Below are 14,860 nucleotides of genomic sequence, written 5' to 3'. Positions count from 1 at the left end.
CCTTTAATCCAGAAATCTGAAACCCTGGAAACTGCAGCTGCTGCAATTCAGTAGAAATTGAACCGAAGGATGCCATAAAGCAGTGTAGATAGTTTAAAAGTGCAAATATTTATAAATTAACTGAAGCAGAGGCAACCCCGATAAAGGAGTTTCAGGTACAATTTTTAATCAAATAGGAATTATTTATCACTAAAGAACATATTACCAACATTTTTTTTTTCCTGAAAGCATTCACGTTGTGACATAAAAAACTTAAAAGCATTTAAAGTTGCAAAGCCAAGCATTCTGAAGCTAGGAGACAGCTGAACGGACAGCCCTTTCCACATCATTTCCAGTTCAAATGTCTGCTGCCATGAAAGGTTCAAGCAAGAAGAAAAACCCAGGTCTCCTCCTTCCAACCTGGGGGTTGCACATGCACAGCATGGAAACACAGTGGTCAAACAAGTTATGAAGCTAAAGACAAAAATCCTCAAGCTTGTAAAATTAAAGCGTCAAACACTACAGCATACGCAAAGAGAAGACAAAAAAGAATGAAAGAGACCATCAAGTAAAATTAGGTGAACTATTGTCTACATGTAGGTAATTCAAGTTGCAAGAAACAAAATTCATCTTCAAGTTGGATATAGTTATGACTCTGTAATGCCAAAGGATTACCCTAATTGAGTATCTTACAAAAAATTCTTCACATTCAGGAGTTCATAGCTGCAGCAAACACTTTCTCTCAAATTCATATTTCACAGAAACTTCAAAATATTCTTGCTGTTCTCTACACAAGCAATCTATATAATTTTATATAAGCAATGCCTTACCACTAAAACAGCCAATTTAAGAGAAAAGAGTAAGTTATTCACATCAATATTATGTGAAGTATTTCTTTTTCTAGTGCATAAAACAAGGTGTAATGAGTTAAAAGTACAAGAGTATTATATACATTTATATTCAAAATGATTGGGTTGCTTTTTCTGGTATGCACCACAGAGGTGCATCACTTTCAGGAAAGGTTACCTTTAGCTAGGTTTTCTCCAGACCTCCCAGTTCTCAAGGGTTAAAGATTTGCTCAATAGTGGAGAATGAACTGAGGCAGATCTAGAGAGCGCTCTACATTTGCACCGCATTCACAGTAGTCTTGCTTTCACTTTTTCAGCATGAAGGCCAAACAATTATATAGCATATCTGCAACCAAAGATCCAGTTATGTGTTCATTGGAATTTCCAAGATAGGAAGGGGAATTTTACCTCACTGGCACTGGACAGCACAGCTTCTAGTAGAATGTCACGAGGAGAAGAACCATCAGGAAGATGCATCCTCTACCCACAGGAAAAGAAAACACAGACTCCTCCCCTTTATTCCACCAATGGGAAACACATCTCACAGGAACACCAGAAGATGCATCTCCATGTTTGACTCAAAAAATGAAGTCTCACATGGTGAAGGGAGAATGGTAAGAAATGCACTTACATACCATCTCAAATCTACTAGTGATTTAGGGAGCAAAGTCTATATAATCAGAAACATGAATTGGAAGCAGGGCAAATAGCTAAGTAATATGCAAGGAATAAAATCAAAACAAGTAAAAGTAGCAAGCTTGTAACAAGTTTAGAATAAGACTTTGATAGACTCAGGAATTGAACAAAGTCAAAATGGTTCAAATAATAAAGCATTTGGGGACTCTACTACTTGAAAAAAAAATTAAAGAAATCTGAGAGTTAAGAGTAGTCCAGACTCCAAAATCTCACAAAATATTTGTTGAAAGATACACTTTTAGTTCATAATCATTTTAAATTGGCTGCCTTTAAGGTCAACAGCTTAGTCTCAAAAATATGTTGGATTCTATCTAGACAGATGAATTTATTGAATTTCAGTGGTGAAAACAAATTTTAAAGGTGTTGAGGGACAGATTTCAAATTCTAGATATTGATGTGTTCCCCACTAAAACAACAGTTTATCAAGATTAGCATATCTGCCTCTAAAAGTATGTTTTTTTTCCACAACAGTTTACAGAAATACTCTCAGAACTCAGTTAAACCTTGCCCAAATACTATCTTAAAAAATCTCTTTATACTGTCTTTGAAATACATAATCTCCAAAGATATTTAACTTTCCAATAATATTTGAATCTTTAGAAACACTAAACAATGTTCTCTTTTTCCATTATCATAGTCAGCAGACCAGCAAAATGCGTTAACCTTGTAGCCTTACAAAAACACATTCCTCGCACAGCACAGCTCTGCTATATTTCATTAAAACAAAGTTTTATCAGATTAACTCACTCTTGGCTTCTAATGAATAATCAAACAGGAATGCAAACTTTTCTTGGAACATAGATAATTACATTTGCACACAGTTCTAAAGTCAAAGTGGGAGGGGAATTCCCCATCTGAGATTAGACAGATTATTTGATATTCAAATCACATACTGGTTTCTAAAGAAAACTATATAACTGAGACCAAACACCCTCCTCATCTGCAGCAAGTGCATGCAGGTCTACTGCTGGAAGTCTAAAAATTACCTTTTATTTTAATTAGTTGTCAATGTCCTGAACTGAAAGAAAAATTATAACAAATTAAAACAAAAACCAATACACAGAGCAATTCACTTCCATTTTGGTCATAGGTGTTTTGTCAGGATTTGACTTTGCACTTCAGAATGTCATTTTTCAGGACTCTTGGCATTGCTGGTTTTTTTGTGTGTTCTCAGGTGAAGCAGGTGAAGGTATTAACAGATATAATCTATAAGAGTAGCTCTGCTGAAGGAGACCTGGTAAATAAATAACTGAGAGGTATGGGAGCAATGCAAAATACCTCCACACTAAAGGAGAACATAAACAGCTTCAGCTGGCCAAGTATTTCCTAAAGTACAGTCTTAAGCATTTTTGTACTAGCATCTATCTCATCTATCCATAACTGCAGTATCAACCTCTTATGTAGGATTTAATCACATTTGAGTTTCCGTTTTATTTGTAACATACTTTTAATCTTCTGAAAGAGCACTTCATTTTTCAGTAGTATCTGTTTCAGTCTGCAACCTGCAAGGGTTTTAATCTTCCAGGGGTGGATATAAAGACTGAGAGAAGGGGCTTCTTGCTCAGTTTTAGTAGTGAAAGTAAAGACAATTGAAATCAATTGTGATTTACTTATCAGTCTTTGTAGCACCTTTGAAAGTCTGCATTTGAAAGACAGAACTTACCTATTATTTTAAATAGAGTTCACAATGCTAGTATAATATCCTTCAGTTAACAGGCCTATTACTCTCAGCATTTGAACTAAACATGTAAGAGTATGCAGAATGTGAGAGTATCTGCTTCATTAGGTCCACTAGTTAAGGACTTTTCAGTATAAGAGTTAAAACAAAAGAAAACACAAGAAAATTAACAAATGAGAGACATATAAATGTTAATGAGCAGGTGGTAACAGACAACAATGAAGACCAGAACTTTTTAGCCACTGATTGATGGGCCACTAAAGGAACTACTCACATACAACCCTTGAAGAAGGTCAACCCAAACTTTGTCACTGGTATGAAGCAGGAGACATGATTATCATGAGTTTTATGGGCTACCTGTGAGGGCTTGTGGGACTATGCAAAACTTTTGTCATGCTTATAAGTGCTAAAGGTGGGGAAAGATCAGGGTGGACCAGGGGAAAAATAGGCATGGGAAAATGGAAGAGGAGATTATATGGGGCTGGTCAAGCATATGCTTGTTCGACTGAGTCCTAAGCCTAATTGATTTTCTTATAAAATACTCTTAAATATTTCTTTTTTTTCCCCTCATATAATGTACTTTACATGCAAGTAGAGCAAGGTACTTGCAAGGTGCAAATGCTAGCAATTGGAGAAGAGGTCACAGGTCAGAGCCTACCAGTCTAGGCTCCAACAACTGCAAGGACCGTGGTGCAAGGGAAGTCTGGCTGCCAGTTACTGCAGGGACAAGGGGATGTGCCGCAAAGCTTAAGTACCAGCAACTGGGAATGGGGCTGCAAATCAGGAGGCCCATATGCCTCAGCAGCAACTGGACGGACTAGTGTCCAAGAGAGGTCTAGGTGCTCAACTACTGGAGAAAAGACCACAGTCACAGGGCCCATGGGTCTAGTGTCAGCAAGTGAATGGATCAGAGTGCATCAGATGTGACAGAGATCAATTTGCCAGTTCATGGAAAGATCTAGGTTTACTTTTCTCCAGTGAATTTAATACTGCGTGCACACATGAGTGTTGCACATAATTCATGAGTAGGAGATCAGCATCTGGTTTAAGTGAGTTACTGGGTAAAGAGGTCAGGGTCTGTGCATGGATATGAGGTAGACTGAGCACTCACGCTAATATTTGAGAGATCCTTGATTCTGTGGGTGCTCGTGAGACAGCTCGCAAGAGTGGATGCATCTGTTTAACAGCAAGCATCGCACAGGACTAACAAGCAAGGACACCTACACATACAAGGTCAGGGGCCCAGGGTGCAGTCATGGATAAGTAAAGAGATTCAGGGACCGTGCTGGTATTCACAGGATGCACAAAAGTGGGTGTGCCTGTGAATCTAGAGAGTAAGAGCATGCATCTTTTCACTAGGGGATTTCAGTACTCCTTAGCCAGACAGGATGAGCGGGATATGTGAGATCTGATGGCATTGATATGGGCACTGCTAAAGAACAGTGCCCTGTATGCAGCAGCCTGGGTGGGCAGGCACGTTAGAGTTGGCTGTGTATGGGGGTGCACCTCCCTGGGATACACGCTCAGCCTCATCACTAACTTCACCTCTTGGACTGGGACACAGACACCTCCCGGGGCTCCACGTGCACTAGGCTGGGCTTCAGCAGCTGCTAAGGACGAATCCCCAGGTCTAGGAGTCTACTGCTGCAGAAGCTTTCTTAATATTTTAAACACTTTCTGAACATTTCTTAACATTTTATGTATAGTTATGGGTTTTTGTCAGTTTTAAATATTGATAAATATAGACAGATGATGCTGTAGATTTGATACAAAACCCCATCACAAATGAAAACAGTATTATTCATTGCTTGCCTTTTACATTGCAGACGTGTAAACGAAGCAATTCAGTTAAATTACACAGCTCAACCCAGATGTACTAGTCTACAATCAGACAAGCACTGATTTAATGATAGTGACAAAAATCATTGTTATCGCTTTTCTTTATGTAGAAATTGCACTGTTATAAGTAAAATGTAAATTTAATCCAAATAAATTAAATCCACGAAAGTCTTCTGTAAATCACTATTTTAAATTAAAAGCACTTTGATCTACACTATTATTGTTAAAAACGAAAGACCTTCACTTAGTGCACATCTACAAAGACAAGGCTAGTCTACAGCACAAACTGCTGGGAAATACAAGATGGAAATCTCTCCCATTAACCTACCTTCATTGTACCTGTTTCTTCTATAGTATTTGTGCAGAGAATGGCAAGAAAGCCAGAAAGCTATTAAATTGCATAACTTAAAAGAGGTTAAATTCCCACAAGCACCGCTTAATTAGACCACAGTCATCTCTTTGTATCTGAAAAAAAAATCTATATTCAGTGCACTAAATATACACTGATACCTGCACTGATAAATTATTGTGAACTGATTCATCTTAAATTGCTTTGTAAGCTCTTGTAAACAAGCTGCTTCTCCTTCAGATTTTAACTTAGTCAAACTTGCAAACATGTCTGAAAGGGCTTGTTTTAGGTAAAATGACGTAAGCAAAACCTGGATGACAGATTTTATTATAAATCTTCATCAGCAGTGGCAGGAATTTCCCACAGTATTATATAGTATTAGGTAGACAGGTTGTATTATGTTCCTAACAGCAACACCCAGCTTATGCTCAATAAATTTATACACAAGCTTACTTCACAGTAACATGTAAATATGCCTTCCACATGGTTTATGCAAAATATGTATCTTTAGTTATTTCCTGGCAAAGCGAAGACATAAATAAGTTTAAATAGCCTTTTGATTTAAACTGAGAGAGCTTTCACACATAACCAAGATAAATAAGATAAATCCCATGGGTAAAGCAGGTCCCAGTAGCGAGATTAGAAGCCAAAGTGATTTGAGCTCCCCTTCAGTAAAGTTATTACTTGCAAAAAATTTTGGAACCAGATGAAATGCATTAAGTTATTCTTATTTCTTCCTTAGCAAGTATATATCCAAGCATATTTCTTATAAAAAAAGTGAAAGAAATAATGACAGAAAAATTACCAATAACATAAAAATAGTAGTGGCATTTTCTGACCTGGCAATAACATGAAGCCTATCATGCTCTTTGTTATATATGTTTTAATTCATGTCCGTATCTAACCTGTTTGCAAAAGGAAATTAGAATTAAAGAAAAACCTTTCAACATACAGTCATTTTGACAAATTCAATTTTTATTCAAAAGGAATCAATTTTAGCAATTCTGAAATTTCTTGATTTTAATAAAAATTCTTATATTCTGCCTAGCCAACTTCTCTAGGAAATAACTGAAAATAACCAAATTTTCTGAAAATAACTGCATTCCAGGACTAACGTTTATACCAAGCAAAACAGGCATCAACAAAAACAAGAAAAACAAGAAGCTTGTTTTTGGGTGGTCTACTACAGGTGGTCCCAAGAGTTTTTACAGCAGTTTTTACAGCAATCAAAAGCTTTTACAGCAATCAAAGGGAAAGGAATGATACAATATAACAAAGTGGTATTTTCTGTGGTGGTGCTACCCACTTCCCTCTACCTATTTTATATGGAAGGCAGAAATACTGAGTAAAATACATTACACACATATATAAATTTATATACAGAAAAAAGTAAAGATTAAAAAGCATGTTTATAGATGATATTCACGTGACACTATGTGACTGTACTCATCTCACCAACTTTTCAAGTATCCCGCTGCCACAGCCAAGTTCTTCTTGGTGAAACTATTTTCATGAACTGATTTAAGTTATTTTACTGACTACACCTTTGCAGGGTTGTGAACTATGAATGGAAATATGTGTGTGTGTATGTGTGTAAGCACCAGAGGCAAAAATAGAACCAAGGGCTGAAAGGACAGCCTGCAATACGGATACTACGGCCCAGGACTCTGTGGCTGGCACACTGATGTTCAGCAGCGAAACAGAAATATGCTGGTTTTGCCAAGGCCCAAAAGACTGCACTCTGCTAACACAGACGACTTATCAGAAGAAAACTCTGTATGCTAACATCAGGAGGATGGCAAGAATTACTTTTCCTACTTGCCCGACAAGAGAGCAGATCCACATTTTAAATATACATTCAAATGAGGAAAATTTATTTCCTCATTTGAATGTATATTTAATTTAAATTTAATTAATTTTAAATTTAATTGATTTAAATATACATTCAAATGAGGAAAACCAGACAATATTCAGCAAGACGGTCCATTTCTGAAGGTTGAAGTCAACAAGATTCTGAGGTAGAATCTTGCCGATTCTGAATAGAATCGGCAGAATTCTGAGTTTACAAATCCTAACAACTGATAACTCCTAAAAGGCAGCAGACTCCTGTCCAAAAAGTAGCTTATTGTCATGCAAGAGCCATACAGAAGTGCTGAGGACTGGAGGTCGAGTGTCTCTGTCTTGTGTCCAGACCACTGGACCCAGATGACTTCGTGCCTGCACATATGACAGCGTGAATGAATTAAATGTAATAAAAAATGGGTGCAAGTAAGTAAAAATGGATTTGCTTTACAATTTTGCAAATAAACATCACCTTCCCCTATCATAAGATCTTGTAGGAAAGCTAAGTGTAGTAAAATTCAATCCACCTACTCTACACCAGAAGCTGAGGTATAAATTTCATATTTGTCAATTAAATCCAATCCATTTAAAGGTCAGATGGTCAACACAACATTTAGATTCTGCAAAATCTGAGACTTTTGTGAGGGCAAGGAAGAAGGAAAGATTTCTAAATGAGGCATTTCAAAGGCACGAGTTGCTTATGAAAGCACTTAATATTTAGGATTGTAGCTCTGAGTAGCTGCTATCCTTGCTTTTTCTCATTAAGCATAGGATGTAGCTAGAGTCCTTATGCAAATATCTGTGCCCCCTTTTAAGAAAATATCAAAGTGCTGTCAGTTCTTTCCATAAAACATCTGTTACAAGTAGAGATACATCTAGCTCCTGGTCCTACATGCCCACACCAAGACCACAAAAAGCATTGGAGGTTTCTCTTTGTTCATTTAAATCTGTCTTGAATCAGAAAATGGCTCTGAGCCTTTAGGTTCACCTGACACCTTGTTAGAACAAAATTAAAGAGAAATAATAGCAGTATATATATTTTTTCATTCAAATCACATATATTAGTTTTCTTTTTTTTTCGAAGAATGTAAAAGGTAATTGTAAAAGACAAAGTAAGACTAGAAAGAAAACATTACCTAAATGGACTCTTCCATTATATATTTTGTATAGTGATCTTTAGATGATCAGCCGGTAGTAATAACTTTAGTTTGTCTATTTAATTATACGCACAACACAGATGTTATTATTACTCTAGCTGGCTATACAATAGCCAGCACCAGAACATTATATTTCAGCTGAGTCCCGTAGGTCTTCAAAAGTTTACATGTATGTGTGACAGGTTTATTTCATCTATTTCACACCTCTCATAAATTAGTCAGAAGACTGCACAGATTAAATGAAAATCCTAACTGGGAATGAGCCAATAAGCTGTGATAAGGAGAAAAAAATCAAACTGTCCAAAGAGAAGAAAAATAAATAAAGAAAACACAGAAAGGTTATGGCCATAAGGTTACATGTACGTAGACAAATAGAGAGTTCTGAAAAAAACTGAAAAGCCTATCTGGAGAAAGTAGCTTGTAAAAAATAAGATGTACCAAACTAAAGGTCATGGCAGACATAAAAATGGCAGGTTCCCAGAAGCTGAAAGGAAAAAAAAAGTTGTAATTTGCTGTTTTATCGTCTCAGTCTATCCTGCACAAAAGCATATAACAAGCTAATGCTTTTTGAATTTATCTTCTGAAGAGGATGTAAAAGTCTATCCTGTCCCATCAACAGCATGAGTAAAATTAGTATTTTTAGTATATTTACAGACTGACACAAGTCCTCCAGTGAACTGACAGCTACTGAATGCAGATGCCACCCTTACTTAACTGACTTCTGTGATGCAGCATATGATCTCTGCAACAGAACTGGAAGAAAGGAACAGCTGGCTAAGCCTTAGCTGTTCCAGCTCATAAATCCTGTGCCGTGGTGCATATGCACTTACAGTTAAAGCTACGTTCTCAAATTTCTGGGTCTCCTGAGGAGTGATCTGTCAGTGTTTGAACAGAGAGAGTGCTTCACCCATTCCTTTTCTTAGAACGGAAACAGAACTACAGATTTGCATTCTCATGTCTCCACAAAACTTTTCAAGATAGGCTGATAAATGCCCGTAGCACTTGGGAACCTTAGAAACTCTATCCAAATATCTTTTTCTGCATTACAGACCTTATTTGCATGAAAAATGTGTCTGCCAACATCTAAAATTTTAGGAAATGCATTTGTAGCTAGTGGGCAGCACAGAACTAAATGCTCTAAAAAGGTGCAAGTCTTTTCATCCTATGAATTTCAGCATCAATCTGTGTCTTAAACTCTATTCCAAAAGATATCTTTAAAAAATTATTTAAAAAATGTCCAACCTCAATCAAATGTCAGTGAAGTTAAAACTTCCACTGTTCACTGAACTTTTATTTTCAGTGACCTGGATTATTTCTTCCCCAGATTTGCTAATTCTGAGCATTATTACTACAACAAAGATAAAGAGTCCCTAAAGAATCTTGGTTACATGCCAAATTACACTATTTTTAATAAAAATAGCAGAAGCAAGTGGTTAGGAATAGAAAAAAAGAAAAAGAAAAAGGAATAGAAAAACAGTATTTCAGAATGATATTTCTTGACAGTGAGGGTGACAGAGCACTGGAAAAGGGAGGTTGCACCCTGCAGGTGCAGGGAGGTTGGACTGTGAGTGCAGGGAGGTTGGACTAGATGATCTCTAAAGGTCCCTTACAACCTTAAGGATTCTATGATTCTATGACAAACAAAAACATCAAGCTGCCTTTTGAATAAACAGATGAGTATTTGTATTGACTTTTGACAGCCATGGCAATTACAACTGTATTCATTTTCCTTAGATATCAAACTCAAAATCAAGAGCAAATTCTCAACCTGTAAGTTCAGAACATGTAGTGGTCAATATTTACAGACAACCATTGAAATCACCAAAACCTGCCATTGTGTCACAACATGCCATTGTGTCACACAACATAGAAATTAACCATCTTGCTCATTTTCCTTAAATAAGGAAATTTTCCTTATTTCCTCATTTTCCTTCATTTATAAAATAAAATGAAATAGATGTCTTTAGAAAAAAAAAAAAAGAATTATCCACAACCACTACGACAGCACTAAAATATACAGTTCTTCTTTTAAGAATCACGTCAAGAAAAGGAAATATGTTTGTATTTTACTTCTCCACTTACATTGCCATCAAAACCAATTGCTTCTTTCCATTCTAAAGCTGCATTTTATGAGCATGCATTGATACAAGCATCACGCCATTTCAGGTACCAGTAAGTAAAACCATGGTGTTTACAAAGTTTAGTCCCTGATGAGGGACTAAGGGTCTCTGGTGTAAGCCCTCAAATTTCATCAGCTAAAGCATGCATTAGTTATCTATAAAAAGTATTTGTACAAACAGTAATTCTCTTTCCAAATGGCTCACAGAAGAAAAGAAAAACAGGAACAAAAAATCAAAATAAGGAAACCATTTTTTCAGTCATTTTACTCATTCTTTATTTGTGAGGATTTTATTGACTGATACAAATAAAAGACAGATTTGAATACTGTTTTTAGCATGTACCTTTTAGAACATATCTAGAACGCTGTTTTTAGAAAGTACCTTAAAATGAGTTGGCAGAATTCTGAGAGAGCTGATTGTCAAAACATGACTTCAGAAAATCTCAAGCCTAAGCAATTCTTTTACATACGATATTTTCAAGCAATGCTGCTCTTTCTCTGCAGAATAAATTTTCTAATTTCCAATTCAGCCACACAGTATTAAATAGAGCTTTAATTATAAATAAACAGAATAGCAAATACTTACGTTGACCCCATCGGCCTGTTCTTGGATTCAAATAATTCGGATAAAGTCCATTAGGACGATCCATTTTTTGAAGTAACTTCCGAATGTGCATAACCTAAATTAAATCAAGAATCAGGATCACCACTAATAACTTTCGTCTGATCTCTGCCCTAATTAAGTCTCGTTTCTTTACAATAGCTAATTTTCTTAATCTGACCATAGCAGCTTTTTTGATGGCTCCCTAAAGATCAGTACTCTTTTGGTTTTCAAAGATGACTCACAAAAATGTGTTTTAAATTCTCTATTTTTCTAAATACATATCGAAATAAATAAAAAAGCTTTATTGTCATAAATTTCTCTTTGAAGAAATAATCTATTTTGGTAATAGAAAAGGAAATAAATTAGCTACCACAAAAACATAAATAGAAAGAAATAAATACATTAGAAAATGCAATACAAAAAGCATTTTCATATAATGCAATTTATGACAGGACTATATAAAAGAATCTTGTGTGACAAAAAAATGAATTTGAGACTCACCTTGTTGTAGTATACAGGGTCCCCAGTCAAGTAGCTGAGATGGACAAACTCCATGTGCAGAGTACCAAACTCTGCGAGGATGCTGCTCCCTGCAGAAGCCCAGCCCCAGTTTCGACCAACACCACTGAGTTCCAGCAAACATGTATAAAAAGGGGAGGAAAGAATGAAAAGAACAGATTTACTGCGCATATCTCTAGTCAACAATAACAAGCCAAATCATTGAGGTAATATATAGCAAGATACTAATCCACACTTAAGATTACAAGAGTTCTGGTTGTACTAGTTGTTTGATTGGCTGGATTGTTTTTTTTGTCTTTTTTTTTAGAAAAAAGTCTTTATGTCACAGAAGTATATTTTAACACTAGGCCCAATCTATGTTTCTACTGATAGCACATTCCTAAGATTAAGCATCAAAATTGATATATCATAATAAAACTATACTTCCAGATGCAGTAGCTCTAGCTTTCTCATTCTGTCAAACATTTGCTGCACTCTGTTTACTCATGTGGGATCTGCTGAAGTCAATGTTAAAAATTGAAACTAGATGAGCGTTGCCTTTGTACAGGTACATGGAAAAGCTCTATTTTTATTGTAGGCATAATGAGTTTTTGCGTCTCATGATATAGCAACAAGAGGAAGTATGATATACAATATTTTCTCTTGTCTCTATATCGTGAGCCTCAAAAACTCTTTTTAACCTAATTTCGTTTATTTTACTGTGGGAGTATTTGCCACCTTTCAGGATAAGGTCTTTTAATGAACCATGTTAGACTACAGTTTCTTGAAGAAGATTCCTATATCTTCTCATACCAGAATTCAGTTGGAGGCTGTGAATAACACCCAAACCACTGAAGAATGCCTTATTGATTTCTTAAATTGTTTATTAGAAAAAGGGAAAAAAGAAATGAGAAAAGAGTGGTGGTAATGAAGCAGTATTTGTAGTCCCCACTTGAGACAAAAGATCTTCCTTTATAAAACACAATAACCTCTGTGTACAGAAAATACAGAGGAAAGCATAGTCTCATTTTTTTTCTTAGTACAGCTACCATAAAAATGGAAAAGTGTTTCATAATTATTACAACAAACAATAAAAAGAGTTGTCATTTTCTAGCTCTTGCAAGTCTTGCCTTTACTGTACATCAGCATCACAACATACATTCAGATGCACGTGTGCTGTTATCACTGCCTTCCTGCATACCAGCCACTGTATTTTCTCCTGTTATGCCAACTGGTTCTGTACATTACCAATATATTAACATAATAAAATCAGACAACTATAAGCACATAAGGAAATTCTAGTATTCCAATCCTTGCCCATTAGATTACTGGGAATTGACCCCTGCTACTGCCTTCCTGGTGCTGCTCTGACCTAAGGGATCTGTGTCCATATGTTCCTGCTCCATATCCATTTGTGCCTAACTTGCAACTTCTTAAGCCTTGTCAACTAGGACTGAAGCAGGGAATCAAATGCTGCTGACGCAGTATGACCACCTGCCCATTCACACACACTGGCAGCAGGGTGCAGACTCTCAAAATACTCCTAAATCACTTCATATTCTAGCAAAGACCTACAAACATTTCTCCTAAAATGATTAACAGTTTTTAACATTCCTATTTTTGAGCATTTTTTAACACTCCTACTTTCTTTCACTCCTCTTTGGATTTAGTTAGATATACAGAAAAATGATTTTTTTTTTTTTTCTGAGGCGGGAGGGAGAGGAAGGGGGCAACTGCACATGTAATCTAGCAAAGTCAAAATTAAGGATTGTAAAACCTCAAAATGTTAAGACCTAAAAAAACACAGTTAGGAGAACGGAATGGTTTAACTATCTTGATAATGACACCCAAAAAGAAACTACCACAATTTGCAATAGTATTAACTAACATATTTAACAATAAACGGATGCATAATGCTATAATGGACGCATAATGTGTAAGTTAAAGAATTATTATTTTGGTGATGCTTTTTATAAATTTCATTTCAAATCTGAACTTCCTGTATTTATAATTTGATTTTTGAATATTAAAAACTCCACTATTTATTATTCCAAATTGCTCAAATGTACAAATCTAAGCTGCATCCTAACTCAGCTGTTAAGAACATAGTAAAAATTTTAAAAGCTCTCTCAGAAATTTGAGCAAATCTCCAGTGTTGCACAAGCAGTACAAAATAAATTAGCTAATAAGTGTAGATTTTTGAATTTGGTAGCTAACTGCCCAAAAGAACACTCTGATCACATCACTTTTACTCAGCAAAAGCATCTCTAAGAAAGTTAAAGACTTGAGTAAAAGTTACAATCAAAAGAACCAAGGAGGTATCAGTCATAGCCAACTCCTGGCATTTTAGCATTATCAGTGAAGAGGCAGATTCCTCTACAAGGTGAGTCAGGTCATCCCAGTCAGGCCTTCTGACTTGAGCAGCTATCTAGAGCTGCTCCTTCTCACATTGACCAGAGGAAAAACACAGGCTAGCAATTTTATCTATACTGAAGGGTGAAATGGAGCAACATCCTCCAAGGGTCCTCACCTTCTCAAACACGATGAATCTCAGAAATGTAACATAAGGCTCATACTTTGCCTAACTCCAGGAAGTTTAGCCACTACTTGCAAATATTTTTGGTTTTAATATGAATGTGTGATTTAGAATGTCTTAAAAATCAGTGATAAAGTTATAGAGTAACAGATAGCATAATACAGTAGGTATGTTCTCCTCTGTGCTGAATTCTTATTGCAGAACAAGTTAAAAATCATGGATGCAATTTATTACAATTAATGAACTAAAATGGTCTGAACTCTTGAAATTATTTTCAAGTGCAAGGAATATCAATTTGTCTTTAAATTTTACACTTTCATTACTTCAGAAAAAGTTTATGTGCCAACACCAATTATAAGCAGAAGGTGGAGGCAACGGAGAAAAGAAAAAGGGAAAACACACACACTTCCCCCTCTCCACACTTTTCCCCTTTCCCCCAAAAGAAAATCCATTACCTTTTCAGATTCACCATTGCCCATGGTATACCTGTGGGTGTGTTGAAGGCTGGAAGAAGTTTTCCTGCCAGCTGCACTGCTTTGATCTTGAAAACCTAAGACAGGAGGATCAATTGCAGAGTTATAAATTCTGACTTATCTCCAAGAACTATAAAGAGCATGGAACTTCCTCACCCTACCCAGCCCATTATTTTAGAAAAAAAAATGCACTGTAAAATATATATATTAAGTTATAAAATATATATATTAAGTTCTCATCA

At 36.0% G+C, this 14,860-nt stretch overlaps 1 protein-coding gene across 1 annotated transcript in view; it reads right to left on the bottom strand.

Moving 5' to 3' along the window:
- Positions 1-14,860, bottom strand: part of MAN1A2 (mannosidase alpha class 1A member 2) — a 139,717-nt gene that overhangs the window by 40,218 nt on the left and 84,639 nt on the right. The window contains exons 6-8 of the mRNA XM_026054301.1: positions 14,601-14,695; positions 11,613-11,736; positions 11,094-11,187 (exon numbers count right to left, since the gene is read on the bottom strand). Coding sequence (XP_025910086.1) covers positions 11,094-11,187; positions 11,613-11,736; positions 14,601-14,695 — 313 coding nt within the window. The remainder of the gene's footprint in view (positions 1-11,093; positions 11,188-11,612; positions 11,737-14,600; positions 14,696-14,860) is intronic.

This window comes from Nothoprocta perdicaria, unplaced genomic scaffold, assembly GCF_003342845.1.
Source record: "Nothoprocta perdicaria isolate Ctin4 unplaced genomic scaffold, notPer1 scaffold_120, whole genome shotgun sequence".
NCBI lineage: Eukaryota > Metazoa > Chordata > Aves > Tinamiformes > Tinamidae > Nothoprocta > Nothoprocta perdicaria.
This window is presented reverse-complemented; position numbering and strand designations above follow the sequence as displayed.